The sequence below is a fragment of the Acanthopagrus latus genome, chromosome 21, assembly GCF_904848185.1.
Source record: "Acanthopagrus latus isolate v.2019 chromosome 21, fAcaLat1.1, whole genome shotgun sequence".
In the NCBI taxonomy this organism is placed as follows: domain Eukaryota; kingdom Metazoa; phylum Chordata; class Actinopteri; order Spariformes; family Sparidae; genus Acanthopagrus; species Acanthopagrus latus.
In genome coordinates, this window is record NC_051059.1 from 15,394,554 (window position 1) to 15,420,362 (window position 25,809).

The following is a 25,809-nucleotide window of genomic DNA, read 5'->3' on the forward strand; positions in this document are numbered from 1 at the left end:
TTGTAACATCCAGTTTTATTTTAAAAGATGTAGTAACAAGGGTCTTTTAATCAGACTGGAGAAACTAAAAACAAAAGCAGAAGTGCGTCTTTGTTGTGACCACACATAACATCAGTATCATAGTTATGTAAGTAGGAGGCTGGTGGGCCCATGAACCACCAGCCTGTCAAAACATCATGAGGATAACCACTCACAGCTCCCTGTTAACTACAGGTCCCCTGGAATCATGGGAAATGGAGTCTTTAACCAAAGTGGATCATACCATTCTTAGGGAATGGCGTTATTCGTAACAAAAACATGGTTTCGCATTTATCTTACGGATCTAAAAAAAACTACGTATTTTATTGTGTGTTTGTATGGCATCTTGATTATCATTTACATTACATAAACGCGTAAATTATCGATAAAGCCATTGTCGGTCCCCCTTCTGCCACTGACGAATACAGGAAGCCCGTCGCCACTAGCTCTCTTCTCCCGTCGGATTACAGCCGAGGCGGCACGCCAAGTGACGGTTACTGAGCCATAAAACGTCGAATAAAGCAAAGAGTAAGTGCAGCAAAGTTGTATTTTGTGACCTAGAATATAATACAAAGTGTACTGATGTAAAAAGCCATAAACTACTCTGAAATGTTAGTTTTCATGCGCCACGTGGTCAACGGAACTACTAGTTGCTGAGGCTGTCAAAAACTCAACGTAACAAATCCTAACTTTAGCTAGCGTCTGTTGAGCAGCTGATGAAACAACACGAGTCTCTACTATCTTTAATGTAACATTAACTGCTGCACTTGACTAATTTGTGACTAGTAATTAATATGAATTACTGAAGTGAATCTGAAATGACAAATTGTTGAGAAGTTTTTATTATTATTATTATTAGTAGTAGTAGTAGTATTAGTATTAGTATTATTATTTAGCTGTGCCAGTACTAATATTCCGTTAACTTCATGTTAGCGTTCCTCGTAATGTTAAAGTTTGTAGTTCATAGAATTGTTTTGTCATTGTCTCTCATTTCTATGTCGCATTCCAGGCACTCAAGGTGAGTATTGATGAAGCTGCTTTTTAGCTGATGCCCAAGCACATGCACTGGTTTATTGCTGTCATATGTGTAATGGAAGTGTTTTATACTCAGTTGCTGGTTTATTTGTTAACTTACACCTGGCCAAAACTAGTGCAATGTAATACAATACAGCAGCCCTTCAGTAAATTCTTCAAGATTTATATTTTTTCTGTAAATGTATATCAGTTCCAGTTATCAGTGTTCCTGATTACTAATAATCAGTATCAGCCCTCAAAATGCCATATCAATCGGCCCCTGATTTTGGAGTCTGTACATTAGTCGAACTTTTTCTGTAAAATAGAAAAAAAAAATGTTTTAATTAAATAAGAGCTCTATATAACTTTTCACATTGCTCTTTTTGTACTACTAATTGTCTAAAGAACCAACCATCTTTAATTTAGACTGTTACAAAAACAGAGACTGTCAGAAAACACTCACATTCAGGAAGCTGGTACAAGCATATGTTCGGCATTTTTGTTCGAAAAGTGACCCAGACAATAGGTTTTTCTGAAGCATTTCAGCTTTAATAAAGCATCTAAGATTAACACAGTGCAATTCATAAGCAAAAACTTAAAATAAAGTTGAATCAGCACCTCTTCAGGTAGACATTATTGCCAGGCTTTTGTATTATTCTGCTATAGTTTTAGCTTGGTTTTCCTAATAAAGTGGCAACTGAGAGTATAGCTGCACTGACAGTACTTGCTAGTTATTTATTTTTATTTTTATGTTTAAAAAAACTGCATTTCCAGTGTAAATGGTGTCTCTTGGTTGTGATGTTTGCCTGCTTGTCTAAAGGCTGCTATCTGAAATATTTTTGATTGTCTGTAATGAAGCTTGATTTATTTTCATGTAATTCAAATTTCAGCGATTACTTTGAATTATTTAAATATTCCATCCCACAATAGGTAGTGTGCATTATCCTGCAGCATGCCAAAACGAAGGTGAGGCAGACGGTGTTGCACAGGTTGGGTTTTTGGAATGTAACAAAAGCAACATTTGGACACATTTAATGTTAAAACGTGCTTCTTTGTTAACTGGACACAGCTGCTGTGTGTTTTGAAAGGATAACCTTCTAATATTCCACCACACCTGTCATTAACTGGGTGTTTCAAATCAAAATTTCAGTGCTCCCTGATTTAAAAATAAAATAAAACCTAACCGTAAATGTTGGACATTATTATCTGTTATGTGTGTTAACCACATTACATTTTGCGGTGTTTGTTTTGGCTTTGCTTTTGAAAAGTCCAATGTGAGATTGACCCGATAAACTGTTAACTTTTGGGGGGCATTATTCCTCATTCTAAAATCATGCACATATGAGGCCTCCTACATTCTCAGGTTCATTCTTACACAGTCATGTACCGCTCATTCTGGGAAATGGGAAATTTAAGCTTTTTGATCAGTCCAGTGCCTCTTTCCCCTCAAGATCACATTGGCATCACATATCAGCTGATTTATGAGCTTTCGTTGATGTGTCTAACCAGCAACGTTCCTTTGTGATGCTAATGACACATTGAGCTAACGGCTTTAGCTTCCACCTGTTGCTTCTTTTCTCTCCTCATAAACACGATACCAAAGTGAATAAAGAAGAGACCCCTTTAAAAAAGAAATGGATCAGTCTTTTCCCAACTATCAGTATGGAGGAGCCCCTCAGCCTGCAGCACCAGTGGGCGCCTTCAGGCTTGGAAATGTTCCCACGCAGGAGAGAGGCATCATCAGCGGAGACAAAGTCCAGTTTGGGAGGCCACGCCGGCACACACGTTTGTCCCAGTCAGAGGGACAGGGCTCTGGGGCTGAAGAGGAGTGGTTGAGCTCCTCCATGGAAGGGACCGGCTCCTATGGTCAAAGCCCCATCCTGCAGGACATGCAGGCAGAGGGGATGTGGTACCAACGTAGTGCCTATGAGCATGCGGAGAGCAACTACCAACGCTGGCGTGCTGCCAATGGCAGTGGAGCACTTTCATCTTCTCCAAGGAGTCCAAATACAAGAGGCTACCAGACCTTCCAGACCAGACGCAGCCGCGGTCAACAGCAGGATCAGGGACACCCTGTCACCACCGTTAAGGCCTCTGGTACCCCCCACCGTCAAAATAGTAAAGGGCGCTACCGCACTTCCTCTGAGACCGAGCGGGGGGGCAAAGGCAGCAGGGGTCCGACCCAGAGAAGGAGAGGCCTCTCTGAGACGGAAGGCAGGCCCAGATGGGACAAGTATGGCACCTTTCACACAGGGAATGAGAGAGACATGATGTGTGTTCTTTCTGTTTTTTTTTTTAACTATCATGTTCTTTTGGGTTTTTTTTGTTGTCTGTCTGCATTTGTGTTTGGCCTTTTTCAGTTATGCTAACTTCTGTATCGTGTATGATATGTTTGACATGCAAGTGTATAGATGAGCCTTTGTTGAGAGTCAGACGGACGTAGAACAAACATAAAACACTCAGTTAAGCAGTGCCAATAGAGTGTTGAACCTCACTTAGCTTTTACCAGGATAGGTGCACATTCCTTTATAACAGGCTATGCGGAGGAATCTGAGGAACCATTAACTTGTACCAGTAGCCGAAACAGCCCCCATCAATGTAGACATGTACTACCATATTAGTAAACTAGTTCTGTGTTTGGTCAAGTCAAAGTTTATTATAGCTCATATCACAAAGCATTGCCTGAAAGGGCTGCAAAAAGTCTACTTTAAGAAATCATGAAGTTGTTTTTTTTTTAAAACAAACCATTAATGTGAGAACTATATGTCCAATCAAACAATTATGACAAGTGATAGCAAAACATGCAACAACCCACAGAAAGCAGAAATCACACATAGAACACTGTGAACTATAAACAGAGTAGAAGTTAGATTGCAAAAATTTGGTATTGAGGGGGATGTTAGCGGGCAGTGACGAACCCTTTGTTTGATAATCCAGTCTTTGCAGACCATGCAACTGTGTTTCACTGACTGAGGAATGTGTAGATGCCTGTCTGCTGCTGTAACTCGTCAGCAAAAAGAGAAGGGAGGTGAAGCATGTATGCAATAGTTTACCCAGTTTGTTTCCATGTTTTTTGTTTTTTTTAAATACAAAATTGATACCCGTTTTTCTGCCATTATTTACTGTGTACATGATGATAACTGTTTTGCTTTGGTTTGTCTCTCTCTATTCCACGCACAACTCCATCTGTGGCTCTGCATGATGTAGTAACCTGTCGTATCCAATGTCCTGGTCAAGCACCTAATCGATCCATGTTCTGACATACAGTTTTTGTCACTGATTGTGCTGGCCGTAAAAACTAAACACCTGATAATGGCTGCTAGTTGGGAGATAAACTTTTGGATGCAGTTCAGTGCTCTCATCTTATTTCTCCTGAATTTTTGACTTCCCTCTTCAGTACCAACATGAGTGGACTGCAGTGCCTCGCCTCTGAGAACATCTGGTTCGACAAACAGCGCTACGATGAGGCTGAGAAGCGCTTCTACGAGGGAGTCAATGGACCCTCCACACAGGTAGAACAAGCATTGTCTTTTGAAAGCTTGACTGTTTTTGTTATGCAGCTGAAGAAAAAGTTGGGCTCCTCCCCCTTTCTCTCCCGTCTTTCCTTTTGAAGTTCCTTTCTTCCCCTGTCTAACACCTCCACAGCTCAGTCTTCCCTATCAGTCACTGGCTTGTTGGATCAAGCAATAGTTACATCATAGTCAGTCACAGCCCTCAGCAGACCGGAGCAGCTGTGTGTGTGTGCATGGGAGTTAAGCCACTCGATTTAGAAGTGGCTCATCCTAATGAGAGGGGGTCAGGTGATTTGGCAGCTGTCTCTGCTCCTCAGGCTGACCAAGGGCGGTGGCAGCTCTAGAAGTCTCTACAAAGGCCTGTGAAACAATGGAGAGATTAGTGTATGATCACTTCCAGGTCTTAAAGTTTCATTTCACTCAATTCACAAAAAGATACAGGGCCTTGCTTGTGATTTCAAATGAAGCAGATTGTTTGATGATGTGGTTACTCAGGATAATTTACATTATCTAATGTTTGTTGGTCTGTTACTTGGATGGACAGTAGTTTCTTGAATGTAGTTTAAGAATAGTTCATGTTTCAGGACAACATGTGCTGTCTTGGGAACATGACAGCTGCACCATGGTAGTTGCAGAGCAGGTCGTCATCCTGGAGTTGTGTGCCCTTATGTCTGCTGCCAAAACTGTGTGTAACCTTTATGTTGCAACACGAGGCTCAACTTCATAACCGCAGCTCATATTTGTTTGCATTTGATTGACTGCTGTCCTCTAGATTTATTAGTTTACAAGCACCTTGTTTTAAAAAGACCCCATGTTTTCATTGCTTTTGAAATGATTAAAATCTTTATACAAGAATCATCTCTTATTGGTTATATGGGCTGTCCTGCTTTTTGCATGCTGCTTTTGTCTTGTCAATGCTCCTGCTCCATCACTGCTCTACCCACATATACCTTCAGGACAAAGAAGTTAATGCCATCCTGCAGGACATTGCTAAGTCCCGACAGAATATCCAGCAGTCCCTAAGCGGAGTGAGTACTGTACTGTAAACGAGCCACAGGCATACAACCCCTTTAGTGGCAGGACTGTACTCACTAATGTTCGTGTACCAGCCCTAAAACGGGGTAATAGCTGTTAAATGGGTAATGATGATAAAGTATTTACTTCTTGGGGATGTTTGTGCCTTATTTCAGTCCCAGAAAGCCTTAAGCCTGCATTTGAGAAGAAATTGCTTATATTGCATGCTCCATTTTCTGTTCCGTGATGCTTTTTCTCCCTTTTGTCTCTGCTTCCCCCATAATCCTCATTGCAATCTGTAAGTAAGATGCTTATGTGTTTGTCTTTACATCACTGACATTTTCTTTATCAGTAAAGCAAGTATGCTTTTTTGCATAAACAAATGTTTAAAGGGAAACAACATCAGCGTTGTCTCGTGTAACTATGTTCATATAAGATTAAAGGATAGTTTCAGATTTTTTAGGGTTGTGTAAAAACAATACTTGCCTTCCCTTATGCAAATTGAAAGCATTATTGGTTGCTGTATTTTGTTCCTCCTGTCCACACTGACTGCAAAAGCGGTCCTTTCTCAATCCCTTTCAGCATGTTTAATTGGTGATAAAATCCACCGTCCAAATTTACACTCAAAATTTGTGATAAAGATGCTGTATTGTTTTTTTTAATTCATTTTTTTTTTCATACAAATTTCCCTCATTGCTTTCTGAGCCAAGGCAGAGGAGGAATTATTCAAACACTGTTCATGGCAGCAACAAGGGTAGTTTCATATTGAAAGGACTAACACCGACAATATCTACTTAATTTAGAAAACTAAAATATTACCTTCAGCAGTAATCCTTCTATGGGAAGAGCTCAGTGGCTTTTATTGTGAAGAAGTTATAGTAAATGTATGTATTGTAACTGAATGAGCAGAGCCTCTTTGAGCGGTGAATCTTCAATAATACTGCAGGGATCAGGACAAGCTCAAGAAGGTGTTTGCTGGAAACGGCTGCTGTGAAGGGGTTAATGAGTGTTGCAGACCCAGTTTTACGGCCCATGGCGTGAACATGTGGTTCAACAGTTTAAAGGGTCTGTAGAGCTGCAGCATTAGTTGACATTTTGGCACTACTTGTAATTTGATTTTCTGTCGATATAAACATGATTTAAACATTTTAAGACTGCATCAATAAACTATTTGTGTGACGATCTCAACATCAATTTCTACCTTTCTACTGACAACTGTGAGGCTGCAGCATGTGTAGCATCCGACTTTCTACCTACAACCGCTACTTGTCTTTTTGTCTTCATGTTTACCTCCTCACCTTTACCTGGTACATCACCGGGTGCAGGTGAAAACTGCCCTGCAACAAGCCAAAGGGCGCCCACAGAAACGGCAGCACAGAAATGTAAGTCCTCCTTGTCCAGCTTTGCTGCTCAGACCTGCATGCAGCGTGGGTGAGACAGACAGCCAAGGTGTTCTAGCTGTGACTGCTGCTGCCTGTAGTGGAGTGTGTTACTGCTCAGGGTTGGGCGATGTCTACTTAATTGGTATATGATGATGTCCTCATTGAAACATTGGGGGATTTACTATGTGTTTCTGAGTTCGAGGTAGTTTCCTCTCAGAATTGCTGTACATCAGGAGTTGCTCATTAGCACACCACTGTGGTCACCATTGTTTCCTGCTGCTCTGATCCATACATACACATCCATCCCTGTGCAGAGTTTAAAACGGTCTTCATTTCTGCACCACATGTCTGTAACTTACCTGCTTAAGCCTCAGAAACATAAAACAAAGTTGGTAGGCTAGCAGTATAAACAAAGCTAAACTCAGAAAAGCCAAGTAAAGCCAAGAAAAGCCAAGTTATGATGGCAAGATTGAGAGAAACACACTAACAGCAGCCTACAGAGAAGAAACACAGCTGCCATCAATGCAACTGGACATAGACATAACATTCATTGAGCAGCAACACACTTAATGTCATTTTCTCTGCCACATGTCATACAAATAATTCCTGCCTTACAGCAACTCTGAAGGGACACGGTCATTTTTGTGCTCTCAGATGGGGGTCTTTTGAAATCATGATATTGCGATGGTACAAATTTCAGAAGTTGATGACTGTCAGCTGTTGCCGACTGATGATGTCACTCTCTATCAGCCCAACCCTACTGCTATTATCACAGCACTAAGATATATTATCCTGCACCACCATCACCCCATCCTGCATCTGTTTTGTTATACACTGCCACTAACTGATCCATAATGTGTAATTTAGGGGCCAAAATTAAGACCTTGATGATTTTGCTGGGTTTTGAGATCATAATTATCAAATACTGTTAAAATGCAAGTCGATTTCACAAGTCAAATATTTCCTTTTCTTCAATCCTGAAAATCTACTCTTGTATGCAGTTTACCTTTCGTGTAAATACTGAATTAACTGATCAATGAAACTGAAAGGAGTAGCTTGACATTTGGGGGAAATGCACTTAATGGCATGTTGCATCACTAAATCAATACTAGTCTCACATTTGTTTGAGCTCAGCACAAAGACTGGAAACAAAGAGAAAACAGATCCACCTCCTAGTGCCTCCTGCACTTATTAAGACATTATCTCATTACTTCAATCCATGCAGATATATAACTGGCATGTTTGGGTTTTGTTTATGGCTTTTGTTTTCTTTTTGTGCTGGCTGATTGATTTGGTTAAGATCAGAGCTTAGTCGTTTCCTGAGCATGGCATTAATTGTCACATATTTTGGTAAGTTTTTTCTTACCCAGAGATGTAAAACCACTCCAGTTACTTCCCTTTTTAAAAATGGTTAATTGTGGTGTAATAATGAAAGTTTTTCTGCATGCTCACATTGTAAATATCAGACCTGAATCCTTTTAATGGGAGATAGAGGAAATTAATTATAACATTATCATGTGTGTGAAGTGTATTCAAATTATTGTCCTGTAACAGATTTTACCCTTGCATGTTTTTTTTGTGTTTTGGGTTTTTTTTTGCTTGCTTCTCCCCTTCAGTTTTTAATTGTGTCTCAGCCTGGCTGATGATGCATTTGTTTTGTCACCATTTGAACCCTGTCCCTGCCACGTGACACTGGGTAATTCATTTAATTGTTTCCACAGTCATCCTCACAATCAGGAGACCAGGAGCTGGTCTCACGAATGAAGAGCCTTGAACTGGAGAACCAGACTCTGCATAAAGGTGCGTGTTGAGGTTTTGATGTTTTCATGGGTTTGTACTACGTACACGTACTACTTGTTGCACACTATCAATTCTTAACTCTCTTGCTGTGTTTGTTGGTCAGTGGTGGAGACCATGAGAGCAGCCCTGCAGAAGCTGGAGACCAGAGTGGCTGTTCTGGAAAAGACTCCTGCACCTGCAGCCGTTCCATGTGCCAAGGTAGATTACTAGATTATGGTATTGAAAGTTTCATAAATGTCTGTTAAATTCTATAAAAACAGATGTCTGAAACAGGAGAAGCCTGTCTCTCTGGAATAATCTGAGATTGAATTTCATGTCAATGTGGTTGACACAATTTTTAAAAATCAATTGATAAGAAATCACTTGCTATGCCAAATTATGTTTTCTGATTTCTTTTTTTAAAGTTCTAATTAAGTTCCATCTTTGTTATTTCGTTAATCTGCTTACATTATCTGTTTGCTTTGTCTTGTCTGATGCCACTTACAATTACATGTGATTGAATTACATGATTTAGTATGAGCTCTGTAGCTTCTTTATTTCCCTGCACACAGCTGTTATTGTGTGCCTTTTTACCATGATTCAAACAAAGTGAGATTTAAAAAACAGAGGAATAAGAGTAGCTCACCGCTATTTCCCTTTTCTTTTCCATTGTTTCAATAGGCTGCTCCTGTCAAACAGATGGAGAACGGAGATGACGACGACGATGACGACGACATCGATCTGTTCGGCAGTGATGATGATGATGAGGAGGCAGCTCGCATCAAGCAGGAGCGTGTGGATGCCTATGCAGCCAAGAAATCCAAGAAACCCGCCCTCATTGCCAAGTCATCGATTCTGTTGGATGTCAAGCCTGTACGTAACCACCTAAACTAAATCCCATATTCATGTGCTAGTTCCATTGCAGCTGTGTTCTCATGTTGGGAGCATACAGCACACATTCCCAGGCCATGAATTTGTTGGTTGTAATAAATCAGTGTTTTCTTTTTTTGGAAAAAGTTGAGATGTGTAAGAACTTTATAATAGAGCTTCTTAAATATTTCTGCCATTCAGCCAAGGACACTCTCAGGCCAACTGATTTAAAATGCATGTAGTAAAAACTTAAAATAAACTTAAAGTATGTGGTATTTTGGCAAACATTTGTAAAGGTTTGCTGCAATATGGTGCATCCTTTGTTGAATCATGTCTTTAAGATGATGTCCCTGTTCCCTGTGTTGCCTTAGTGGGATGATGAGACTGATATGGCACAGCTGGAGCAGTGTGTGCGCTCAGTACAGATGGACGGGCTCCTGTGGGGAGCATCCAAATTGGTGCCAGTCGGCTATGGCATCAAGAAGCTGCAGATCAACTGCGTGGTTGAAGACGACAAAGTTGGCACAGACATCCTGGAGGAGGAGATCACCAAGTTTGAGGACTTTGTAAGTTGACTTGATTTATCTTCTGACCTTTTGAAGACATCTGTGTTTATAGAGATGCAATGATCTCAATTTTCTTGGCCATCTGACTTCCCATTTTTAAGTCTTATCCGCCAATTCCAATTTTATTTCTAAGAACTAGAATTAGCAGCATATACAAACACTGTAACGTCTCACTAATGAAATGGTCAAAGTAAATATAAGTTCCCCCTTTATAAGCATTTACTCAGCGTATACTGGTATCTGGGACTCTTAGTGAGGGAGTCTAATGCGCTTCATTGTGGGGTTATTTGGCAGTCACAACCCCCCACTACAATGTTTTACTTTCTCAAAAAGAGAACCAGTACAGCGGGTCAATTTAACACACCTTGTCAACTCAAGTAACGTCCATGTCTCTGCTCCACTCTGTGTGTTCATACCACAGTGCAGTCTTCTCATCTGTCAGTCTCCACCAGAAAATTCTAAGCCTAAAAGTTGAGGGGAAAAATAAAAACATTTCCATTGTCTGTATCTGATATGAAATGCTTTATTTTTCAAGTAAAATGGTTTTGTGCACAAGAAATTACTATATCATCATTAAATAATTCAAATAAATATACACTTTGATTCATGATTTTTTTTTTCCTTTACAGGTCCAGAGTGTTGATGTTGCTGCCTTCAATAAGATCTAAGCTCCACCTGTTCTTTACCTGCTCCACCAAAGTGTTGCTGCTGCTCTCTGCTTGCACGGTCTCAGATTAAACGCTAAGTTTTGAGCACAAACTTCTGTCTCTGCTTTATTATATTTTTAACCTCACAATTACAAGGTTACACAACAGTTATGCTCGTTGGGAGTGCAGTCGGCATCAACATTTAAAGAGAGCACAGCTTCAGTGAAGAGCCCAACCCCACCCAAAATCCTGCATATACAGGCTGGGTGAATGTAGTCTTGACTTTATGGAGTAAATCCATTGTGTCAGAAACATTAAAGAAAGACAGAGTCCCGCCCCTGAAGTCCAGATACACTCCAATCCTGCTACAGCAGGAAGCAGCGACAGTCACACTCTCCTTATTGTGCTGAAACGAACAGAGTGAGTAAGAGCAGTCCAGGCTCCAGGACTTGGAATTGTGTCCGAGCTTGCTGTCACTCCCTCCTCCACTCCTGCTCATGTTTTTGTAGCAGATGCCAATGGAAACCCCTCCTTTACCAGCCCACTCCACTTCCCAGTAGCAGCGGCCAGCCATCCCAGCTCTGCACAGCACCTGGGCCCAGCTGGTGAAGCGAGCTGGGTGGTCGGGGTAGGGCTGGGGCTCCAGACGTGTGGTCACACCTCTTCGACCATCAGAGAAGCTCAGATAAGGGTTGGCTGTGTTTGGGTCCAGGGTTATATCATTGTGATCTGGACACAGTGTAGAAGCATGTCGTGAGACCCCAACACATGGTCATTGGTTCATAAAGATGGCAGCTTTCAAAAAAAGAAAAATGCACTCACATTGTAGAAAATCAGCTCTAGTCTTTGGTTCCGAGTCGTATGGTATGTCAGCATCTTTTGCTGTAAGATACATGAGGAGATTGATAGACATACTGAAATAAATATAAATAAATACTGAAAAAAATGTTTCAAACCTAATACACGATTCAAGTCGTTTGGTCCAAGTCATTTCCAAAAGGGGAAACAAATTGAAAACGCTTGAGTGTTTCCATTTTATGCAACTTCGTACTTTTCTTTAAATCTCAGAAGCTAATATTTTACTTTTTATTCCACTCGTCTGGGATTTAGTTATTTCTTTAAAACTGTGTACTTTCAAAGTTCTATTCTGAAAGAATATGATGCTTTGCTGTAAATTAAACTACTTGACTGTTTAAAGAAGTTAAAATGAGCTCAACTTTAAATCTACAGCACTGCTGTAAAATGCAGAATGAACCATTTTTAGAGCACTTTTACAACTTCGAATTAAATTTAGCTGATAATAGCTCAGTTTTAGGTTGCTAAGCTATGATTAGACTGTTGCTGTGCGGAGAGAAGGGTTTACAAAATGTCAAAGTGAGCTATAAATAAAACTCACCCACCTTTAGTCTTTTCCGAGGCACTTCGATTGCTGGTTTCCTTCAGGGAAGTTACTAGAAATGCAGTCAAGCGAATATTATTCACTGGATATCATTTCTAATAACAGAACAGTAATCTTTATCAGAGGTAATAGATACAGACCCTTATCAGAGATCCTGTTGAATTCTCTCTCAAGTGTTTCGTCCAGACTGGCTGTGAGATCAGCCACGGCTCCTCTCATGCCTTTATACATCATGTATTGGAGAGCATCAGTGTTGGGCATCTCCAGAGTCTTTGCAGGGAAGTGAAGAGACCTGCACCTCTGCATTGACATCCAACACAAACCAAATTAGACAACAGCATTTGAATGGCAATGTAACAACATCAACAAATCAGGACGGAGTCATGACACTACATGTTACCGGTTGGTCTGTCAGGAAGTAAACCAAGGAAAAAGGTCAATCAAATATCAACCACACTAGAATAATAATGTAAAGCTTTAAAGCAAAGAACTTTTGGGATATGGTGATGTGGTCGTTATCATTATGTTGGGAAACTTTGTGACCCCAACAGATCTTTGGCAATTAAAGTTTCTCCCAACTATGAAAAAATGACTGACATCTATGCTCAGTGGTTGAACAACCCAAATTATAAAAGTATATTATCGTTCTAACTTTTAATATAAAGAAATGAATCCGACCAGAGCGCCCTGCTACAGGTTTAACATCTGTACAACATTAGTTGTAACGATCATCCTCCTGAGAAGGCCACAACAATCTGGACAATCGTTGGAACCCTGAATGTTCATTGATGTGTTTGTCAAAATGATCCCAGCTACACGTTATGTGTGAATACCACACAGAGTTTGACTCTTGATTTTAAAATTTCTAGTGCCATAAAAGATGAGACAGTGTCTACATCCACGAGTAGTTGCACTCTTCTTCCTCTCTGTCTCTGCTTGTGGATTAGCTGCATCTCTTGTTGACACCACCTGTTGAGCAGTGGAGTAGTGTGACACCACCTTAAAATTTCCATTTCAGCCAATCTTGTATTAATTCTTCTATATTTGTTACTATAAATACTTAAGATTTTAAAAGTAATTTTCACTTGGCCTCACATGCAAAAAAACAAAACAAAACAAAAACAAAACAATTTAGATCAGACACCGAAAATGGATCACCAGAGGAAAAAATGAATAATAATGAATCCCAGCTTGCCTCTCAGGGCAATTTTTCTTCACTTGATTAATTACATTGCAGCTCTGGTGATCAGTCAAGCTTTTCTACCTGATGAATGTGTCCCATAGCTCATATCCGATGTTAAATATTTGATAAATACGAGCCCACAAATATAGCAAACACCCTGAAGCGTAATCAGAAGATCTAGAAAGACACTTGGAGTCGGTATTAGAAGTTTAAAACCGGGTGAGTTGTGGTCTCTGAAGCCTGACAGCTGAGCTCTGTATGCAGCCTGTAACCAAGTGAGGAGGCAGCTGCAGTAGAAGTCCTGAGGAGGTAAAGGCATGAACGTTCATCTCTATTTCTAAAGATATAAAGACGTGGTCGGAGCCGCGTGTTCTCACATTAACGACTGAGTTCTCTTCTGTCCCATACCTGAAGGAAGTGAAGGTGGTCCTCGGTGCGAGAGAGCTTCTCCAGCTCGGCGTCGGCCCTCCTGAGCTCCACCATCTCCCTCTGGTTCCTCTCCAGCAGCTCCTCGGCCTGACTGACCGCTGCTCTCTCCTGGACTCTGAGCAGCTCCCTCAGCTCACCGCTCTGTTTCTCTATGGAGCGGATCAGCTTGGAGAAAATCCTCTCGCCCTCCTCCACTGCTGCCTCTGTGGAGTGCTGCGGTGAGGATGAAAGTTGGTTGTTTTGGGTTTTTTTTTTTCTTTTGGTCTCCAGGAATCATGCACAGCCCGCCTTTATGTGTCAACAACATATTTAGAGCGGCTCTCGATGCTCACCTTGATGTATCTAACAACATATCTCAGTTCCTTCTCCGTGTCCTTCAGTTTCTGCACGGACTTCAAAGAGGCTTCTTGGAGTTTTTTCTGAGAGAATACAAAAGATGGATATCACACAGTGCCGTCCCTCCGGCTGCTCGCTCCAGTATTTCTGCCGCGCTTCACTTTCATGAGGGAAAGTTTTGATTTTACTATCAAAGGACCGCATTGCACCGGAGGGGCCTTTGGTCTATCACTCTAAACTTTCGACACAGCAACATCAGAGCACAAGACATGTCCGCAGGACCGGGCCACATTTTTAAACTCCTTGTATTCAATATTTGAAATGCCGAAGAGAAAAATCTATCATCTTTACACACCAGACAAAGACACACACTTGTTATGTGTTTAAGTCAAAGTCACAGCATGGTTCATTAAACCCTCCCTGCCTGGTGAACGTCCACACCTGTCAAACACAACAGAATTTATGCCACACCTAGAAATGTCTCGCCTCCAATATCACATTCATGTGGGATCAGAGTTGTGTTGAAGGGTTCACTATCTGTGGAGGACTGAAAGTGCCAAAATTAGAGATAAATATATACATATGAATGAGTAAATAACAAGCCAATGCCTTTAAATGCACCAAAAATAATATTGAAAATAAATGTAGCCATTCATTTAAATAATACGTGACATAAATAGATATTTCTGCTTTGATTGGCCCCTGCATTTATTAAACTTTGTAATATATTTGTTACTTGCCCATTTAGTTTTCCATTTCTAAAACATATTTACATATTTTAATTTCCACTGAAGTTTCCCCTATATTTATTTCTACAAACCTCCGTGTCATTATGTCAATAAAGTGTGTCAAGATCAACTTGGATGGAGAGATGTAAAATGAAAACACAGATGTAAATACAAAAACAAATACATTTTTAAATGATTACGTCAATAAATGAAATGCAAAGTGAATGAGGAAGAAGATAAGCAGTTGAATTAACACAAAGGTAAATAAATACAGAGGCAAATTTTTATGCTTATCTAACATTTTATAAATTGATTAACATTTATATTTGATGCATTTAATGGCATATTACTTTATTCATTATTCATTATCCAGTTGTTGATTTAATTTCTTTATTTTGGCAGTGTCAAACCTCCGTATATGTCCACATGCTAACCACCAACTACTGGGAAACTTTCCAAATTAAATAGTTGCACGTTTTGGAAAGTATAGTTGTTTGCTTTCTTTTGAATAACTATACATACACTCAAATCCAGACATTTGAGTATACTGTATGAATTTTGGTGTCATATTATTTTGAAGGGGAAAAAAAAAAAGTAGGATATGAGTTTAGTGCTATTTAGCTGCAACTCAAGCTGTTCAGAAACATGTGACCTCCCCTACATTTAAAATCAACAGTTCAACATTTTAAGAGTGTAGGAATAAGTATCAAACCCACCTGCTGAGCTGCTCTCTCCTCCACCACTGAGATGGCATTGTGGCCCTTGTGTCTCTCTTTGACACACTGTGAGCAGACATACTGCTGGTCAGTGCGACAGAACAGCCTCAGCAGCTTCTCGTGCTGTGGGCACAGCTCGTCCCTCAGCTGATCTGAAGCTGGAATCAATTTATGTCTCTTCCCGTGGAAGCTCTCCTCGTGGGCTCTCAGGTGAGCCACGCAGTAAGACTCGGAGCATGCCAGGCAGGATTTCACAGCTTTGCATTTCCTCCCTGTACAAACACTGCACCTGACACCCTGGGGATGAGATCCAGATTGCTGAAACTTTCCCACCACTTCACCCAGGACCGTGTTTCTGCTCAGCAGAGGTCTCGGGTTGAACACCTGCCTGCACTGAGGGCAGCTGTACTGGCCTTTTTGCTTGGGCTGGTTCCAGTAGTCCTCAATGCAGTCCAGGCAGTAGCTGTGTCCGCAGGGGATGGTCACCGGGTCTCTCAAAATCTCCAGGCACACCGAGCAACAGAACTGGTCTTCTTCGATAGAAATAGTTGCTGCTGCCATTTTGACACTCCGAACACAGACTGGAAGGTACAAAGATGGGCGTGGCTCTCAGGTCATGTCATGAAACGCTTCTCCGGTTTCACCTGCCGCACACCTGGAGGCCTCCAATCACAGCAAACCAGGAAGAAGAAGGCTGTCCCAGATAGAGCAAAGAGCAACTGTGAGCTATTCTTCTCCACACACAAGTTAATATAGGATGCACTGACCTGTGACAGTTCACACAAAAGCACTGCAGTCAACCTGTTATTCCACTTCTGCATCGGACACTTCCAGCCCCACGAAATATAAACCAGCCACTCATGCAAATAAACACCTTGATTCAGTTTGTACAGTTGTGTTTGCTTTTTATTTTATAGCACGTCACAAATCACAATATATTATTACACATACATGTAAAGCAAAATTATTAGTTTGTTGCTCTAGTAAAAAAAAAGAGAGAGAAAATGATTATAAAAGCATAGCTGTGTTAAAAGAAAAGTCACTAGAACGCACTAAGTTCCAAGGCAATTTCAGTTAGTGAATACTGAGTGAGATGTAGTGAGATCAGTCCTGCTTTGTGCTGCTTAATACTTTCAAGTAAATGCATTGTTGAGGTGATCTTGTGTGGCCCGTACAAACACTCTCCTCATCTTTACCAGCCACTCTACAATGCGCGGTGCAACTATAGCCCGATAACAGAGCGGTTAAATGGATGCCGAGAGATTAAACCGACGAGAGCGCTGAGGTAAAAAACAACACTTTCAGCCCCGTGCAGGTGCATGTGGAGTGTTGACGTTGACGTCCAGGACCGGTCTACTTCCTCCGGGGGTGAGCGCGTCGCTGAAGGTGCCTCTGTCTGGATCCCGAGGAGAGTTTGGAGCCTGAGGAAACAGAGCAGGAAATAATCATAGTTTGCAGCACCCTGAGGTGACAAAAGGGAGAGAGAGAGACAGCTCAGAAATACATTCCGAGACAGGAGCTGTATCACGACAGATGATAAACAGAACCATCTTGACAGTAAGGTGGAAGTCTTTGTAGCACTCCAAATAACACCACGTATACTAAATATCAACTTTAAAAGGGACAGCTGACCGAAAAATCATGAATACATCTTTTCCCTTTTACCTGCAGGGCTTAAGTTTGCTTAAGTTTGCTCTGGTGCGAGCTCTACAGTTTTGGAGATATCGGCTGTAAAGATGTCTTCTCTTGAATATCATGGAACAAGATGGCACCTGGCTTGTGGTGCTCGAAACGTGTTTGAAAAAGACTCAACAACAACATCTCTTTCCAGAAAATCATGACCTGATAGTTCAAGATAAACCACGGACACTGTTGTGAGCACGTTCATGTGGGAGTATTTTCTTTTCTGTTTCGCCACGCAGAAGGAACGGGGCCACTCTGTCCTGAATAATCTCAATGGGTAAATCGCACCACAGGTAAAAACACGCATTTATGATTTTGAGGTAAATTGTTCCTTAAAATGGCTTGAAAAACAAAGTTGCTCATGGTGAGAGGCTGAAAAAAATTTAAACCAACAACGTTTTCTTTACTTTGATTTCTCTCTCAAAGATTCAAGATTCTAACTGTGATTTAAAATAAATGATCAAAAGAGCAACAAAGGTATTTTGACAAGTCGGATGCAGACATTCAATTTGCAGATATTCTGGTGAAGTAACATCCATGAAACTGTTCTGATCTTTTGATATGTTATGAAGACATCTTCAGACTTCTGACATGTTCCTCCTTGTTAACTATGAAAGATTCAGATTTTTACCTAGAAACACATGAACAACGTGTGCAATCTGATTACTAGTTATACATTAAACTAGCCAACAGTGTGTATACTGTTACGTGGTTGAAATGATCACCGCTTATCACATTTGTTATTATAGTCCAGTAATGTATTCGTTCTGTGGCCTTATGTTTACTTTTACCTCTGATACTTAAGTGAAAATGCTGTATTCCTTTTATTTGGGTAAAATATATCTTCCATCACTGCCAGACGACACTAATATTCTGTCCCTGAACTGATCGATGATTTGTGAGTAATTCACATGAAATGAACTGTGCACACTAATAGCTGAAACACAACACATTTTCGATGGTGGCTCCATTTACCAAATGGTGAGAAGGCAAAGGTGGGCAGAGCAGGTCCTGGAGTGAGGAAAGGGTTGAGCGGGCTCACAGGACTTTGGTCCAGACCAGGCGGAGGGATCGCTGTAAGGACACAGAGAGAACAAACACGGTTACACAGAGAGCCTCGGTGGACTTATCATCACAATCTGCAGCCCTCGTCCATCCACTTGTGCAGATTCAGCGAACTCTACTGTAAACAAACATGTTGATGAAAGTGTTTGTGCTGCATCGTAATGTAGTTAGGATGAGAAACAAACAACGCAGGGTTTCTGTGGGTTCAAAAAGTCACCTTTAAGATCACATAGAGCGCTTTTAAATTATGAAAACGATGTAAACTGTTGGCCAGACAAAACGACACATTTGTAGATGTCAGCTGGGACTATGGGAAGCTGTGATGGACTTTCTTTACTACTTCAGGCCAGAGTTGAAACAAAGCACCAGGGGAACAGACTTTTACATCCCTGGTTCATTTAAATGTGTTAAAACATTACATATTTTTAACATATTTTTCTCTACTTTATTAGTTTTCATAGTTAAAAAAGAAATGTTGTACAAATGTAAAGAAAAAAAACATTTAGTTCACCCTTTCATCTTTTTAGTAGTCAAGCAGGTTGTCAGTTTGATTCTTGTAATGTTATTATTATATTAACAAAGTTTGTTTCCTCAAGGGCTCGAGAAAATGTATCTGTTGTCTCAGGAAAACAACATTTATTATCCCGTGATAATGACATTAATAACTGGTGATCTTGAAGAAAACATCAAATCTAACTTGTTATCACAGGAAAACAGTGGAAATAATATGTTTGACCCGTGACTGTTTGGGGTTAGTCGTATTATTAAGACGAGCACGGACATGTTTTCCAGACTCACCTGTTGTCGCGTCCATCTGTTCAGCTGCTCCACCCTCGCGGGGCTGCGTTGTGTCGAGCTGTACAGCAGGATTTTTTGGGCCTACGATGACAACGTCCCTCACTACCAGAGAGAGACATCACGTTAAGGAGAGCTGACAGAATAGTATGCATCAGATAAAAAAACAAACAAACAAACAAAAAAAAATTTCAGTCGAAGTCTTTGCGTGTACCTCTCTCATAGATGCAGACAAATCCCTCCTGGCAGACCTCCTGCAGCAGTCCTTTAAAATCTGACACAGCTGTCATCACCAGACCAAAGGTCAGGTGGGGGTCCACAGTGACTGGAGGCAGAGCTGACAGCGCAGGTGGAGTTTGGAGAGAGTGACAACTCTGAAATGACAAACCAAGACAGGCCCACAGTTTAGGTAAGGTGTAAACGCTCTGGGAATGTGAAACCTCTCTCCTGCCGTGTTGTCACCTGGAGGAAGCTGATGTGGTCCTCGGTATGGGACAGTTTGTCCAGCTCAGCCTCGTTCATCTTCAGCTCAGCGATCTCCTTCTGGATCTTGTCCAGCAGCTGCTCGGCCTGACTGAGTGCCGTCTTCTCCTGGGCCTTGATCAGCTCCCTAACCTCAAAGCGCTTTAGCTCGATTGAGCGGATGAGGTCGGTGAAGACGGCGTCGCTCTCCTCGGCTACTGCACGAGCAGAGCGCTGGAGGGGGACGCAAGTCAACAAGTCAACATATGTCAGATGAATCATTGAGTTTGGGCGGTATTAAAGGGTGATAAAATACAGAATAATTGATTGTTTACAGGCCTCCAAGAGGTGAGTCGTTTTCAGTGTGCGTGTTGGCACTTACAGTGAGAGAGAAAATGGCTTGTCTCAGCTCCTGCGCCTCCTTTTCTCTTTGATGAATCCTCAGCTGAGAGCTCTGCTTCATGTCACCAAGCTGCCTCTGAGGAAAAAATATTAAGAAAATTGGAAATCAAAGTCACTTTTACTTCAGGAGGAAAGAGTAGCTTATATTAAACTAAATCTGATTTTCATCTTATACGAGACTTAACACAATACTTATCACTTAAACATCCAGTTGAGGAATTAAAAGGTAAACAAAGATAAGCGTGGGTTTGTTCTCGGCTGTTGCATAGTTTAAAGTCGTGAAACATGTAGTACTATTAATATAAAATGGCTGTTTAATCGCGAAAACCGAAAGAAAGAGATATCAAATGTGTTATTTTTCTCAATCAGAGGAGGTCAAGATGAAAGATCCCAGCACATAAGTATAAACATGGACTAGAATTTATGCTTTTCTGACGTTGAAAACACATTTGACCAGGTCTAACTGAACAATCACTGTACTCAATGCTCAATTAATGATCAAGTCTACCTCCAGTAACACTGTCAGATAATTACAGTGGAGCCAACACTAAAATAGTTCCAGAGAAAGTGGCATTAAAAGAAGAAGAAGAAGAAGTAGAAGGAAAAAAGACTCAAGTACATCAAAAGTACATCAAGCTCTAACTTCAGGAGCAGTATGTGAATACTTAGTTACACTCCACCCCTGAGTTACAGTCAGTGATCAGCAGCCTTGTCTCTAATCAGATGATGTGATTACCTGCTTCTGCTGCATCTCCTCCTCAGCCAGCACCGTGTCGTGGCCCTTGTGTTCATCAGTCAGACACAGGTAGCAGATACACTCCCTGTCTGTGCGGCAGTACACCTCCAGCAGCTTGTCGTGTCGGCCACAGATCGTCTCCCGGAACTTTTTGGAGGCCGACACCAGCCTGTGTTTCTTGAAGGCGGTGGACTCGTAGTGAGGCTGGACGTGCAGCTCGCAGTAGGAGGCCAGACAAACCAGGCAGGATTTCACAGCCTTGTTCTTCCTCGCGGTGCAGACGTCGCACTCCACGTCCTCGGCCTCGGCAAAGCTTTGCTTCGAAGGCGCCCCGGCCTCTTGGAGTCCAGTCTTCTTGAATTTTTCCACCACGTCGGCCAGCATGGTGTTTCTGGCGAGCACAGGCCTCGGGTTGAAGTTCTGCCGACATTGTGGGCAGACGTAGACCCCCAGGTAGTCGTCCTGGTCCCAGTAGTTCTTGATGCAGTCCGAGCAGTAACTGTGTCCGCACGGGATGGTCACAGGGTCCCGCAGCACGTCCAGACAGATCGAGCAGTTGAACTGGTCCTTGTCCAGAACCACCCCGGCGTGAGCCATCGTCCACAAACACCGAGGAGAGCGTAGAAACTGAGCGAGAACACCCGAATCTGTCAGACAGACAGCTGCTGCTTTGTTTACAGGAAGTGAATGGGAGGGGGCGTGGCGAGGGGACAGCACCGGAAACGGTGGCAGGGAGTTTAATTTTTTAAAAAACACGTACTTTCAAAATAATGTTAAAGGTGCACCGTGTAGTCTTGGCGAATCATTTTAGTCTGAAAGATCATTGACTGATTTTAATGCCCAAAGTAACAAAATAAACAAAACTCAAACTAAGTAAACAAACTGACCTTAAAGGACAACACAATTAAATGCTGTTTTCACTTTTACTGATTTTTTTGTAATAATGTAAAACGTGTTTAATTTGTCACCATTTAGGTGTCATATAACAGATGTAAAATTCCATTTAGTGCTAAATAATATGATAATGTCGGAATGAAGAGCAGGTCAGAACACATTCTGTTTATGTATAATTAGTTAAGATTTGCAGATGGTGCTTTTATTTTGAAGAACGTATAATACTATCCATTACTGTAAGTATTCCTGGTTCTGATATAAGTATTGTTGCATTCAAACTCTTAGTTTTAATAGAGGTTAAAACATATAATTAGCAATTCATACCTTAGGCTTTTCTACAATAGACTGTCATTTACTTTTTATTTACATTTTAGACATTTTGGGAAGCTCTGACAATGTTTTTAATGCAAAATCGTACTCTGTATCATATCAAGTAGATAGCTGTCTCCAGTAGTGTCACTGAGCTGTAAATAATTAGTGAGGTATATATTATAGTATTCAGTACAGGACAACAAACCAATCACTGATAACCCACACATAGGTTCCAATGCATTTTTAATTCAAAATGCCTTCAAATAAATAAAGACAGTAAATAAAGTTTGGTACACAAATTAATTTCAACAAATCATATATAAGTGGAAAATAAAAGGACAGTGCATATTTTCAAAATTAATCTAAGTGGACAGGATTTGTTGTCAGTGCATTAACAAGATAAATAACAGGTCACATACATCTTCATAAAATGATTTTTGTTTCCTCTTCATACAGGACGATACATTACTTTGGTCACAAAATAAAGCTTTGATGCATTAAGGGGAAACTTCCAGATTTCAAAAGGCTGCCTCGATAAAAAAAACAAACATTCTTGTTCATTGTGCGTTGCAGGTTTGGAGCAGTTTGCTTATTATGCCTGTTAATTCAGATCCAAACATTTTGTCTTGGTATTGCATGAAGTTCCAATCAAGAAGCCGACCCTTCCAATGCATGAATTATAATTTGTTAAAAGGAACAAAACTGTACTGATAAAAATGATCCTTCAAAATCAAACATTCCCTTTCAGACTTTTACCAGGAAGTCACTACTCATCTACTCCCTCGTGTTACACTTTGTGCAAAATGCTGATGGGAAGATTAAACAGCTGTCAGTACATATTCATGACACCCCTTCAAGTATTTCATCACATGTACATTTTTTTTCATAAAAAGGTTGTAATTCTCTGTAAGTGTAAACTATAGCTAATCCGGAGAAACAGGCACAAAAGAATTCTTCTGTTTGTTTCAAAACATGCATCGATGTCAGTGGAAGATTACCGTATTTTTTTCTCTACATGCGTATCTGAAGTCTTTGCTAAATGAGAATGAAGATGTCTGAAGCAAGTCTATTCACAGTCAACCGCTGAAGAAGCTGCAAGGATAAAGCTACGTCACTGTATCGCAACAACTCTCACCAGGATCCCAATGCATACAGTACAGTGTGTTTTTAAATATGGAATACCTCACAGTTCAAGTTTTCATACTCGGGTGTCTCAAGTTCAGTATTTCTGTTCACATCACACAAAAATACACAGCAGGTACAATCGACTGAAAAACAGATAAATGGAATCTTGTAAGTCAACTAAAAACTCTACGACGTTTTAACTGTTTGTGTGCATGTATGTTTCTGTTCATGTGCGTGCAATGCTAATGATATGTGCGTCTGCACTCATGATGCATGGTGCGGCTTCACTTGTTCTTCTCTTCCAGTCCACTCTCTGCTCTCAGGGCCTGGCTGCTGGCTGAGATGAAGCTAATCCAGTGTTTGAGGTCCTCGGGAAACTCTGGACATTCAATCTGCACACAAACAAACAAGTTAACAGAGTGCCAGAGTAAAATTAAAGCCACAGTCTAGAGTGGAAGCAACAACAATCAATCTACGTTTCCAGCTTTTAGATTGCTGGTCATACATATCATAGCATTTGATGACATCACTTTGGCTTTTATTAACTTTTGATGGACATTTTTACATTAGTACAGCTGAAATGATTAGTAGATTGATTAATCAAAGCTTTGATTGACATTGACATTTTCGTGACCTAACAACTAATCTTGTAATAGGGAAAATAATGGACAGATTAATCAACAATGTAAATAACTGTTAGTTGCAGCCCCACAATTAATTATTTGTTGTTTTATCATAGGGAAACAAAAACGCAGGTTGATGTTGGGTTTTTTTTGGTCATTTTTGGTACAACCTTCTCGTTTATAGACCAGAAATCTATTAATTAATTGGGAATAAAATTGACAGCTTTATCCACAATGAAAAGAATCATTAGTTGCAGCCCGACCACAGTCATACCAATAAATCCTCCATCTCCTGCCATTCCTCACCTTCCTTTTGCAGACAAACTCGATAATGGTCTCTGGGCTGCAGCGCACCACATTCTGCCTGCAGAGCATGACCGCGGAGACAAAACCATCTGCCTTGGACACAAAGCGCTGCTCCAAGTAAAATGCCTTCTCATCCCATCCCAATACTTTGGTCCGAATCTCAAAAGCCTCACGGAAAGCCAGGGAGCGCCGGTAGCGTATGGTGGAGGCCCCTACCACCATTTTGGCCCCCAGTTTGCGTGAGGCCATGAACAGCCCATTTCGCATGTAATGATGGAAACGGGCAAAGTCACACTCCCTTAGGTATCGGGAGTTGTTCATGTGGCCCATGTAGTCCAAATCATGGGGAAGGACCATGCCATCAATGCTTTGCTCAGCAAGAATGTCCCATATTCGTGGTTGGAACCACGCCTGGATGAACACCTGGGCCCCCCGTAGGAAGTACCACACATCCAGACTGCAAAAGAGCAGGAGGAGGGCACCCAGCACCAGCAGCAACATCCCTCTGGAACAAATATCGAAGTATTATTGACAAGAAACAAAATTGATACAAGTTATGGCATTATATGTTATGAATGATTTGAATGAACAGCTGCATTTGAACCAGTCTACAGCAAAATCCTTTATATAAAAGCAGTTTGTGCTTTACAAATTCATGACCACACTCAATATTTAATCAAACGCTCCTTTGACCTCATCAATGTCAGAGAAGATGGATAGAAAGTCAAGAGATTAGTGCTTTTTCACTTGTTGGCATAACATCAAAGCTAAAAACATAGATGAAATATAATCACCCACTTCAACCTTGAGAGGACCGGGAAGCTACCAAAAAAACGCTGCTGCATTCAAATGAACGCGGCTCAACCTGCTGTGACAGCCAAATCTGTTAGCTTAGCTGCTAGCTACCGGTAGTTAGTGGCCTCTGCAGAATAAAGACTTTCTGAACGCGTAAAGTCACTGTCTGTACGTTTAGTCAATATCGAGATTTAAGTTATAACCACAAACACAGTATAATTGTATTTTTATGACTGTAAAACTCACTGTGTGTCTAGAAGAGAGTGCTACCATGGGATGCGATGTAACTTGAGGAAACCGGTAGGAATGAATTAACATAACTTCCGGGTGTGTGACAACACGTAGTTCTTCTTCTTCTTTGAGGTTTAACAGCAGCGGCCCATTACTGCCACCCCCTGGAGCATGAACGCAATTAGCTTAATCCCCTATGTTCTATGTCCTCCCCCATCTTCAGAATGGTACACACGTTATCTTGAACTGAATGTAAGAGTCTTCGTTTTATCTGCTGATCCAGGTGCTGTGGTGATCTTCCATACAACTGTGCCCTTTAACTCTGATTTTGAGAGTGTAATCTAGGTATCAAGGTTCATTTATTGTCATTTTACAACACAGGGTTGCACAATGAAAGAAAATATATAGTTCCATCCATATATATATTATATAGGTATATCAAAATATGTATAATAGTCAATATATATTATGAACACACACACACACAACTTTGTTTGCATATCTCATCTCCAGGACTGTTTATGAGTCCTTCACTCCATCTGTTAAAAACTGCACACACTTTGTTTATTGACATCCCTTATGACAGTAAAACTCTCTCAACCAACGAGTTCTACTTCACTCTCGCACTTGTGTTATATCAACAGTTTTCCTGTTTTAAACCATTACGATGAAAACGTAAAAAAATGTAAAATTAGAATTAGAATTAAAATTAGAATCAGAATCAAAATCAGAATTCTGATTCTAATTCTTATTCTGATTCTGATTCTAATTTTACATTTTTTACAGT

The 25,809-nt window shown here is 40.8% G+C and overlaps 4 protein-coding genes across 13 annotated transcripts; 1 reads left to right on the top strand and 3 right to left on the bottom strand.

The window, feature by feature from the left end:
* Positions 1-388: 388 nt before the first annotated feature.
* Positions 389-10,914, top strand: eef1da (eukaryotic translation elongation factor 1 delta a (guanine nucleotide exchange protein)). Of its 10 annotated transcripts, XM_037083357.1 has the most exons (11): positions 461-546; positions 1,028-1,036; positions 1,963-1,998; positions 4,430-4,544; positions 5,501-5,572; positions 6,884-6,940; positions 8,662-8,740; positions 8,844-8,938; positions 9,401-9,592; positions 9,961-10,155; positions 10,785-10,914. In XM_037083357.1, the coding sequence occupies exons 3-11, from the start codon at positions 1,985-1,987 to the stop codon at positions 10,821-10,823; spliced, it is 858 nt and encodes a 285-aa protein (XP_036939252.1). In that variant the 5' UTR covers positions 461-546; positions 1,028-1,036; positions 1,963-1,984; the 3' UTR covers positions 10,824-10,914. The 10 variants fall into 10 exon arrangements, with proteins under 10 accessions (XP_036939244.1, XP_036939246.1, XP_036939249.1 ...); XM_037083347.1 differs by lacking the exon at positions 6,884-6,940 and having other exon boundaries at positions 464-546; XM_037083348.1 differs by lacking the exon at positions 5,501-5,572 and having other exon boundaries at positions 465-546.
* LOC119010836 (tripartite motif-containing protein 16-like) lies at positions 10,814-16,373 on the bottom strand. Its single transcript, XM_037083345.1, has 7 exons — positions 15,594-16,373; positions 14,146-14,232; positions 13,793-14,026; positions 12,342-12,501; positions 12,203-12,253; positions 11,625-11,684; positions 10,814-11,531 (listed from the first exon to the last, which is right to left on the bottom strand). The coding sequence occupies exons 1-7, from the start codon at positions 16,152-16,154 to the stop codon at positions 11,005-11,007; spliced, it is 1,680 nt and encodes a 559-aa protein (XP_036939240.1). The 5' UTR covers positions 16,155-16,373; the 3' UTR covers positions 10,814-11,004.
* A 108-nt stretch (positions 16,374-16,481) lies between these two features.
* On the bottom strand, positions 16,482-21,442 carry ftr67 (finTRIM family, member 67). The gene is made up of 7 exons (XM_037083346.1): positions 20,737-21,442; positions 19,981-20,076; positions 19,599-19,832; positions 19,351-19,510; positions 19,140-19,241; positions 18,252-18,350; positions 16,482-17,014 (listed from the first exon to the last, which is right to left on the bottom strand). Exons 1-7 carry the CDS (start codon positions 21,331-21,333, stop codon positions 16,947-16,949), a joined length of 1,356 nt encoding a protein of 451 aa, XP_036939241.1. The 5' UTR covers positions 21,334-21,442; the 3' UTR covers positions 16,482-16,946.
* Positions 21,443-22,168: 726 nt separating this feature from the next.
* On the bottom strand, positions 22,169-25,216 carry si:ch73-52e5.2 (protein THEM6). The gene is made up of 3 exons (XM_037083935.1): positions 25,038-25,216; positions 23,997-24,501; positions 22,169-23,459 (listed from the first exon to the last, which is right to left on the bottom strand). Exons 2-3 carry the CDS (start codon positions 24,495-24,497, stop codon positions 23,352-23,354), a joined length of 609 nt encoding a protein of 202 aa, XP_036939830.1. The 5' UTR covers positions 24,498-24,501; positions 25,038-25,216; the 3' UTR covers positions 22,169-23,351.
* Between the last annotated feature and the right edge of the window lie 593 nt (positions 25,217-25,809).